Source organism: Bacillus rossius, chromosome 3 (genome assembly GCF_032445375.1).
Source record: "Bacillus rossius redtenbacheri isolate Brsri chromosome 3, Brsri_v3, whole genome shotgun sequence".
Classification (NCBI taxonomy): Eukaryota; Metazoa; Arthropoda; class Insecta; order Phasmatodea; family Bacillidae; genus Bacillus; species Bacillus rossius.
The window spans coordinates 103,246,065-103,256,996 of NC_086332.1; the positions used below are offsets into that span (position 1 = coordinate 103,246,065).

Genomic DNA, 10,932 nt, shown 5'->3' on the forward strand with positions numbered 1-10,932 from the left:
TTCACCACTAGCGTGCTGTAGGATACTCGGGATTAAGTTGGTAGAGCTATAGATCTTTGTCTGTAGAACCTCTAAGCAGACAGCACAGCGTCCAGGAATGTAAGCTATAGCTATGACGAATAAGCTAAAACTATGACTGCAGGCATCTAAGACTCAGCGACAGCAGCTTCTCCAGCTGCTGAAAACTGCTAAAAACTGGGAGTCTTCTCACCAAAGACAACCATCTCGGACCAAGGAGTAGGGTGACATCTGCGACTAGGCCGAATATTCCAGGTAAGAGTGTAGCCAACACCCGACGCGGAAGATCACTAAGAATCAGACGTTACACCCTATGTCTATAGCCACAAATAACAAACGTCCTGAAATAATAAATTCTGCAGATTACAGCTACTTAAATTCACGGTTGTTGCGAGTCCTTCTTGACTCCTATGTGGGGTTCTGTAGGAATCAGGACCGCCCCTCACACAGGAGATGTCTGGAGCGAGGTCCATCTAAAACAAGACATTCCTTCACACTTACTTATACTACATTATCGCCAGAAACTTCCAATTCAAACTGGGTAAGGCACCAAAGGGTAACGGTGCTTTGAGAAATATTGGATGAAATAATTTCTACCTGGAGAACCGTGATCAGGTTTAAATCCAAGAATAAATTTGTGCTTAGTGCAAACTTGGCACAAAAAGGAATGATCAACCTATAAAAATAAATATGAGACCAAACAAGGAGAAGTTAAACTGCAAATAAGGATGAATTAACACTCCTAATGATGGGTAGCTCGCTATAACACTACAATAGCTTTAATGTGCAACATTACAACAATTATACTTAATATTGAAAAACAAATATCTGCAAAATAATAATAAATAACATGAATACATGCCCAAGTTCATAGTTGCTGAGTTCATGAGCTCAAGGCATTAGCCCACCCACACACACATTTGTCTCTTGGCCCGGCTGCCGTAGAACGAAGAACACGAGCTACTGGCCGCAGCTTCAGCTGGTGTCATGCGACATCATTAACGAATGCATGTCGCAGTCCATTTCCAAGGAACAGAATCACACGCGTGTCAGTTTTTAAAGCAACATTATTCTGCATGGCCAAAAACCAACAGTCTTCAAACCATATTATAATTTTGGCCTTTGTTACAAATAATTAAATACTTATTATTAAATCCTGAAAAATAACTGGTATACAAACAAATTAAATGGTCAGATTACACAAGTTACAAAACAAAATTTAACTATAACAAAATGAAAAAAAAGTTGTTATTATGCAAATTTCATTTTAAAACCATATAAAACTTATAAATAATCTCTTGAAATTATTAATGTAATAAATCTATTAGCACCAGAAAAAAGTACCATTGTGCTACTGGCCACAAAACCTGTTAAAAGAAAAACAGCACTTATTTACATAATACCAAAAAACTAACCATCCTTAAACACTGATTATAAAATCATAAAAAATCTTAAATCAACTTATTTACCAGTAGCCGGGGTTGTTACTTTACCCCTCAAACTTCTCAATGACTTGGTGTTTAATTGAGAAGGTTACAAACACAAACTGTAACTGGCTGGTGTGTACAATATTCCATGTTCTTGTGGCAAGGTATATATGGGACAAACTGGCAGACGAATAATCACAAGGGTTAGAGAATACATCAGTGACTATAAACATGAAACCTATGATCAGCTATAGCAGAATACTACTTGGAAACCAGACACAGAATTGATTTTGACCAATTCTACACCATAGCCAACATCCGACAATACAAGAAAAGATATACATTCAAGAATCAGTAGAAATATTAAAGACACCCAGCAATATAAATAGAGAAGATATGGCTACAAATTAAGCAGAATATGGAATCCACTCTTCAGAAAACCTCAAAACCTAGTTCTGCATCTAACAAATACAGGTCGCCTCTGGTTGGCCAAACAGCCCAGCCAATCAGAAGAGAAGAAAGAGGCCACTTGTTTGCCAGCACCCCCAGCCAATCACAGAAGCTCAGCTCCGATTGGCCAAACCAACAGGCTCACCAGACGAAAGGAAGGCTGTGATTGGCCCATATCTGCAGCCAATTGGGAAACACTCCTCTCAGGCGAGAGTATTAAAGGCAGAAAAACTTGTAAAAACCTCAGTAGGTAACTCTACCCTGATGATAGCAACTGTGAAATATTTGCCTTGAATGTGGCTACAACCCAAAGCCAAGCTACTTAACAACAACAACAATAACAAAACAGCTCTCAGAAAACTTTGCCACACCTTGATTATGCATCTCCAAAACTGATAGTGCATCTTCTTGTACATATCGGTACCTCACAAATTATTGGTTTACCTCTACAAATCTCTATCATTCACTAAAAAATAATATAGCAATTCCAAATTACCAAATTTCAAGATATCTAAAATTGACAATCTCCAGCTCTGTTCTCCTGAACTCGCTGAATGCAAACTTCATGAAATCCTAAGTGTCATTAATTAGTCATTGATGCAAAACCTTGATACATTACATGTTGAACTTCATTACTTGTCAGTACTTCTTCTCTGTACTTTAAGCAACATCTGCTTCAACAACTCTTCAAAACTGAAGTGTGGGACCGGCCAAAGAGAAGGGTTCCAAATATCCTTGGAAAGAAAAAATTCAACCACACTGGCGGAAAAATCATTTAAAGTTAACCTTCTTGCCACCCAGCTGCCTCACAAAAAACAATAAAGCCTTTTCAAAACTTTCCAAGGACTCCATACTACCCCATAATATTACTGTCGTTACGGGGGGGTTTTCAGATTGATTGAAATTGCGTAACTTGGGCGCCACCACGTGTAGGGGCACGTGGACCCGGCCGTAGACTCTTCGCTCGGGGCCGTGACGTGACCCGTGTGGGGACTAGGCTCGACTCCCCCTTTGCGCAGTAGCACTAGTGGGCTCTTAAGGCGTCCCACACCCCTCGGGACTCAGAAGATTCCGCATGTGGCTGTTGAGTGAAACTCACCAAAGTCTAGGGAAAGCTCTTTATTGACGTCTAGCGGCACAAAGAAATAAAATGCTACATAATTACGTAATTACATGAAAAGAGTTATTCACTGATACGCTGAAATAACATGGCAGCAGGAATATTACCCCGGCTTAAATGCTGGCCAGGTCACCTCGTGGCCTGGCCTCGAAAGTTCGTTATGTATTAAGAACTAAAATATCTAACTGGATTTAAATAATTACGTTAAAGAGCCACCCTCCCGGGGTAGACCTCGAGGAAAAGAAAAAGGTTTAAGAAATAATTATGGAGCGACGGATGTTAACAGATCAGTGAAAATAAAATATTGAAGTCGACGAGGCGCGCGCAGGCCTTCTACCCCGGGCGGCGAACGGAAGCTGACTGCCGAGGCCTGGACATCAGGGCCGCCGGGAAGCGTTAAGTTCCCGTTATGTTACCAGGTATCCACCTGGTAACATATTAACATGAAAAACCCTCTTAAACATTAAGCAAAAACTGACCACAATGATTTATCATACCAAACTTAACTTATTTTTAATTTTATTCATTAAAGTTCAAGAAAGTAGTTGCGGGTAGTTCCGGGGTTGCCCGCCTGTGCGCTGCACCGTCCTTACTAACTACAACTAAAAACATAAACACTTAGGAATTTAAAAAAAAGATGAAGATAAAAGGTTTGCATTACAATTACTTATTATTTTCATTATGTATTTACGGGAGCGTGGCACTGAAGATACTGCCTCTTGCAGGGCCAAGGCTCACACGCACACGCACCTGCACACGGGGCGGGAGGTTTGAAATAGAGGGTGATGATGGGAGGAGAGTGGTGTCGACGGCGTGAGGTACATCGGGCTTAGGAAGGGCGTAGCCCCGGTCGACGTCATTACTAAACGTTTGAACAGGTATACTATTTTGCAGGAACAAAAAAATCATCTCCAGAATGTACTTAGAATAACACACTCAACTTACTCTTGAGCATAAAAAAAAAATTATAATTTCAAAAAAGTCTCAACCATTGTAGATTTCTTTCAAAAACATCTGTGGCCCCTTTCAAACATTTCTAAACCTCTTTCTAAATTCTCTTGTTGCTCTAAAAAAAAAAATATCTTAAATATGTCCCATGACATAAGCTATTATCAACTAAACACAGCTGTGTTCAAAATAAAATGTACAGGGAAACCTCAATAGTAACACAATTACTATATATTATGTTCATACTTATGCAATAACTCAGCTTCAAACAAAACCAATAATATAAAAATATAATAAAAAAAACACAGATAGTAAAGTGTAGAAATATTTAATGAAAAATTTGAAAATTGACAAATTGTAAAAATGAACTGGTCAGTATTTCACAGTGTAAGTGGATTGGGTGGCAAAGAAAAAGCACTGGGGTGATCAGCCCCAGTCGCTTCTCAGACCCCTCCAATCAACCAACATATGAAATATCTCCCCACACCAGAACAATTATAAACAAAATTGTCAAAATTCAAAACATTATTACCTGGGCTGAAAACACTTTAAAAACAAAATTATACTGAAAAAAAAAAAGGTCAGGTTAATCTAATTAAGATATTTTTAATAAAAAACATTTTTTATTCACTAAAAAAAACCACATGCGCACACACACAGACAAGCACTCACAGATACACAAGACACACACTGTTGAGAATAAAAGAAATGTCAGTTGCTCATTGTTACGATCAACATTTAAATGTTACTCTTACAGATTCATTGAAAAACTCACATCTTCGATGATGGTTGGGCGCCGTGCTCCTTTTGCATATTAACTTATTAAAATAAAATTAAAAAATGCATTTATTATTCTAAATGAAAATTCATGAACATAATGGTATGGTGAATGACAATATGTATTGTGTTTAATCTTCTATATTACAGACACCTTCAGTATTAAAAATACAATATATTCTCACCATTTGCTCAGATTTCTGCTCATTCTTAAAATTTAGTTACAATAGAAACCAAATGGTTTGCTTTAATAACTAATATGACTTGACTGTGTGTGATTCTAGAATTAAGCTCGACTTTAATCAGCGTGGTAGAGCAGGACCACTAGTTCAGGTATACAAATATTATTCAAGTCAAAATATAATAAATCATCCAAATACATTTAACTATGTCAAATGCCTTGTTCAAAATTCAAAACTCTAAAGAAAATAAGTCCTTGAAGTTATTCTATATCAAATGACAAACATGACTTTAATATGGTCTCCATGGCAAAACTATGGAAATTAAATCTGCATTAATGGTGGAATGCAAACAATGATTACACAACCAGAATAACAACTAACTATATTGAATTCTGAACTCTCAACTAAAAGATTTTATGTCACAAAACTGGTATTCTTATCAACCTACCCATGTCTGAGATAATTAGTCTTAAGAAATTGTCAAATGAATGAACCCTATTACCAATATACATTACACAGTTTAAATAGGTCTTACTTGTTTCTAGAAATGAGTACCATTTGTAATCACAAACCGTGGATCACAAGAAAATTTTTTATTCAGATTAGTTTAAAAGTATTCTATAAGTATGCTACATGTTTCTTGGATATTTTATGACAGTTGTTGAAAAATTACCAGTCATGTTCATAACTTGCTCTGTTTGCCAAACATTCAGCCCAACCATGTTGAGTATTTTTTTTTGTCCTTTACAGCAAGTTCATTTATTATATGGTAAATGAGCAGTAAAAATGAAAACCAGACTATAATATCCTAGGGGAATGCAAATACCATCATTTTCAGTTTTAATCAAAATCAAAAGGAAATGAACATACTTTTTTTTTTTTTGCTACATTAAGAAAATACAGTTTTGAGCGATTTGATAAGGTGTTTAATCGACAAATCCTGCATACCATACACTAAATAGTAAATAAGAACAATTTGGAAAACTAGGATGTTAACCATTTGCCACTGCTTGTGAATAAAAACCAAAAAATTTAAAATAAATTACTTTCGTGATAGCAACATTAATTTTAAACTTGAATATGTAGCTACATTTTAAAAATGAAAGCATTATAATTACCTAAGAATCTTTTTGAAAGGCTTAAAACAAATATTTGATGTGAAGCCTTGTTGTCTCTTATGCTTCATGAATATACTGCTTAAATGGCCCATATAGTTTTAAGAGTTGTGTGTATTTGGTAGAATCTTACTTGTTTTATTATTTGTTGTATCACTATAATTATACTTCTACAATAACAACTAACGGTCTCTTATTATCACTGCTTTATTCTTTATTATCACTTCCTGCATCGTTACATGTTATCCACTCCAACTTGTTTACCTTATATCACTGCTGCCAACACTCACTCTTTTAAAGTCCCAAGTCTTTATCATACATTACTCTTCTACACACACATTTTTGTGCATTTGCAACTTAATTTATTAAACTCTCAGTAAATTGACCAGAATATTTGTGCAAGGATTCCCTTTGTTAATACCACTCTATTCCCTCAGAAAAGGCATCTGGTTTTGAGTGTGAGGAAAATATGGTGGTGTCTCTAGTCAAGAACATATTATCTGTTTACAGGTAAAGCAGCTGGTCACAATTAATTTTCATTTGTTATTTATTTTCCCATGATTGGAAAACAAAATTATTCTGTAGGTGATTAAATAAAAAATAGAATAAAGCAAGTATAATACAGTTTATTCCCTAAAAATATGGCTTGAGGTCTGAAAACTGTGAAACTTCACACCTTTATTGTACGGCAGTTGTAATTTGTTTTTAACGACTGAACCAGTTTTCTTCTACATATAAAGAAGTTAGCTGAAAATCAGGTGTTATTTACTGCTTCAAATAACCAAGCTAAATTTTGCTTTTTTTGTATTTAGCTCTTAAAAATCTTTAGAATTTCATAAGTCAAAGAAAAAATAGTGTTCAATTGACTGATTTTCTATAGCTTAGTCACATTTGGTCGGGAAAGATGTTTTTAGTTTTACACGTATAGTTTACGCTAAGTGCAACCCTATTTTTCTAATAAATATATGTGACTGTTTCTAAGTTAAAATAACTGATTTGCTATGTTCCAGGTACAGGAAAGTGACAGATCCCAGAGCAAAGAAGATAGATGAAGATGCACCTGCAATGGGACGTTATATTGGTCTATATGAGCCTGGTAGAGTTAAAGTTGGGGATCCTATTTATGTTGGTTGTGACTGAAACATGTAAAGGAGAGCTAGTTTATCACTTATATTGCTATGCTAGTGGGAGATTGGTTCTTATATAATTACTATGAATTTTGTATTTAGTAAGAGTCTTTACACTAACTTTATACAATGGTATATGTAAAAGATCTTCAGAATCAGAATTCCATGACATCCACAAGATGCATCAAGATTTTGTGAAAAATGTTATGTATTTGGGAGAATTATTATTTCACTTTAAAATTTGCCATAAATTCCCATTGGATATTGCTTCAATTTATTTACATACATCAAGATCGTGATAAGTTCAGCATTCCCCACACCCCTCCAACTAGAGAATATCTGTTAAAAAATATTTGTAACAGAATAACAAATGCAATGGAGGTAGTGTGTTAAAATTAAGAGAGAGAGCTCTTAAATAATAGTAGTGATGAGAAAATAAACATGATGTGAGACGAGCCTCAAGTTGGTGCTGCTGTTTCTCCTGTTCAAGTAGTGAGTTCCGTGGGCTACCTAAGCAAAAGCAAAGAATGCAAAGTAAATGCAAGACTACCTTGCAAGTCCTCTAAAATTCAAATATCATAGCCTTACCTGGCAGTCCCTCTCCCTCCCAGTGAGTCGCCGCCCACCACATTGTGTGGTGAGGATCACGGGTCAAATGTACGAGTGCCAAGTCAGTACCATGATGGTTTGGTGCCTAGAATACCATTGCCATTGCCTTGAGGCTGCTTGATCATGGTAGGTTTTGCATGTACAAAAAGAGTATATATTTTGATAATTATTTACAAAGTGTATTTAAATAATAATTGTGTAACAATAACTGTATTTTTTATATTTGATGATGTAGTACCTGATTTAAATAAATATATTTTTTACAATTATTGTTGTTTCAAGGTTTTACTAAATAATACTACTAATAATAATATGTTAGATAATTTTATCTTAGCGACACACACTTAATTTTGGTTAGCTGAACTATTAAATTAATTAAAATGGCTTGGACATTTTTTTCAAGAATAATTTTACATGATGCTTAAGTTTTTAGATCCTATTTTGATGCAATGACACATTCATTTATGAATGATGTTGAAATTATCGTGATTGAATTTGTGAATGTTTAGATGAATAAATCTACAAGGATTACTCTGGTATTTTAATAACAACTTAAACTACGTAATACAATTTATGGGGGTGTTTGTTGAAAATAGCAGCTTTTCCAAAAGAAAAATTCTGAAAACTGTGTTAAAGTACTACACTGAGAGGTCCTTTAACACGGTAGTTCGGCACATTCTGTATTCGGCAGTAACCCAATACAGAGCCACTAGCATTCAGGTGGATCCCAGCTGTTCACCTGAGTTGTCAGGTCGCATTAATGCACTGCTAGCATCAACATAGTTCTAACAGGAATACCTAAGAAAAATTAATTCTCAGTACACAAAACAAATTATAATAAGCTGTTCAACAGAAAGAAAAACAGAAAATCAGTTTTCTACAAAAATTCATTTTGTAAATTTGTCAGTCAAATTATGGGGGTGAAATCGTTAAAATTGCTACAAGAATTAATTAATTTAGAACTTATGCATCAATGTCTACTCATTTTTAATCAACTAAACTATACAATTTTATAAAGTTTAAAACCCTTCACAAACTACTAAGTTTTGCAGAATCCAGTATGAACAAAATCCTAAATTTTACAAATGTGATAGCATGATAGTAGTTACATAAGTTAATTAGCGTTACTATCCAACCAAGAATATACATAGGGAACCCTGGCTTGAGCAGTTTTTTTTTTATTGGGGAAACTTAGGTAGAAATCTATGAATTTTTGAAAGATGCTGGTAGCTTACCTAGATATATTATTAATAGTAGGCTTCTGCCTTAGCAGTTTCGTATTTATAGACTTTGGGTGTAAATAATTCTTGCAATTATATCCACAAGTAAATGTTTAGGAAGTCTGTGGAAATTTATGTAGCTTTATTCTTTGTATCTGTGTGAACAAAATCATATATAATGTAATTGCACAGTCACATTTGAAAAAGAATTTAATTTTTTGTAGTTATCACTATTCACACCCAAGGTCTTCAATCATTGCAACAAAAAAAATTTTTGTGGTAGTATCTAGCAACTTTGCTAGGACTACAATAATAACTATGAGAAAAGTTTAGATCTCACTGCAAAAATGTATGTTTTTAAAGGTTTCCACTCTTGGTAATATCATATTCAAGGTTTTGTTTCAACATATTATAAGAAAAAAATAGTTTTGCTTTGAACGAGGCAAGTATATGCACCATTCTAAACTATACACCTATGGCTCACTTAGGAGACTCAAAAGTGAATCTGTATCTTCACTGTCACTAAAAAGTGGCATCAGTTAGAAGTCTGGAAGAAAAAAAAAGGAGCCACTGTTTTAGTTAATAGTAATATTAAAAACAGGATAAAATAATATGGCATCATCAGTATGTATTTACATGCATGACTTTTTTAATCACTTTAGTTGTGCAAGAAGTTGTTTACGTATTGTATTTTCAAAATTGCTATGCAGTCCTTTATCATAGTGAAATATGGAAGAAAACATTACAAGGGAGAAAAAAATTCCTGAGGCAGACAGCAGACATGTGTTGTTAGAAGTCCCATCTGACAATAAAAAAATGCAGTTAAAGTGACACAGTTTGTCAATGACAGGCTGAGTGGTCACTTTCTACCAAGGTGATCTGGGGTTCGATTTCCAGCTGGGCCACTCTCATATTTCCACAAGTGTAAGACATGGCGATCCGTGCAGTGAACCAGTAAGTTTTCGTAGTGTACTCCCACTTCCCCACCCAATATTCCATCAATGCTCCATTTAAATCTCACCTCTCATTGGTGAAGCGTGTAGACAAACTTCCATTGGAAGCAAGAGCATGACAGCAGAAAGGGCTACAAGTTTGTGACCATAAAAAAAAAAACCTACAATTTAACTACAGATATAAGCTACATTTCATAAGCTCAAAAGCATTAAACAATTCCGAAAAGAATGAAACAAATAAGATTGTAATAATCATAAAAATCTATGTAAATTAATAATGTAAAAATTAATTTTGGCAGAAATTAATGTGAAAATTCATTAGACATACATTTTGTGTTGACAAATCCTTTTTGCATTTACGTATAACAATTAATTTATATTTATTACATTACTTATTTTAAAAAAGTTTGAATGGCCTACCCTAAAAGACAAAAGAAAACAATTAGAAAATATTTACATTTTTAAGTATTACACTAGAAATTTACTAAGCTGAAGTTCGCTCTATCCGCTGGCTCTATCCGGCCGCCCGGGTGCGTCATACTGCAGCGCACTTGGAACAATGGCCTAAGTAAATTCACGCAATTAAGCACAAACATCAATTTATTTTACCCTCTTTGGCCATTCGCACCAATATAGCTGGTATATAGAAATCTTCCTGGGCCTCCAAAGTTTTCAGGGTATCTTATACAAACATTAATTTATTTTACCCGCTTTGGCCAATGGCACCAATATAGTTGGTATATAGAAATCTTCCTACATGTGTATACTATCAATTAAAAATATAATTGGAAGGAAAAATATCGTACGAGTCGCACAAGGGCCTCTCAGGGCCTCCAAAGCATTCACATTTTTACTCAACAACAAATATTTTAATTTTCAACTTTAAAAAATTGTGAATTACTGCAATATTGGGTGGTTTTATCATTTTCCCCGTGTGAGGTAACGAAGTTTTAGTTAATATAAAATATCGTGTACATTTTGTTTAA

The 10,932-nt window shown here is 34.7% G+C and overlaps 1 protein-coding gene across 4 annotated transcripts in view; it reads left to right on the top strand.

Moving 5' to 3' along the window:
* LOC134531088 (mitochondrial amidoxime-reducing component 1-like) overlaps nucleotides 1–8,039 on the top strand; it is a 46,535-nt gene extending 38,496 nt beyond the window's left edge. For all 4 annotated transcript variants that reach the window (XM_063366625.1, XM_063366624.1, XM_063366623.1 and 1 more), the window contains exon 7: nucleotides 7,048–8,039. In XM_063366625.1, the coding sequence (XP_063222695.1) occupies nucleotides 7,048–7,177 (130 nt within the window). In that variant the 3' untranslated portion in view covers nucleotides 7,178–8,039. The remainder of the gene's footprint in view (nucleotides 1–7,047) is intronic.
* The last annotated feature ends 2,893 nt before the right edge of the window (nucleotides 8,040–10,932 follow it).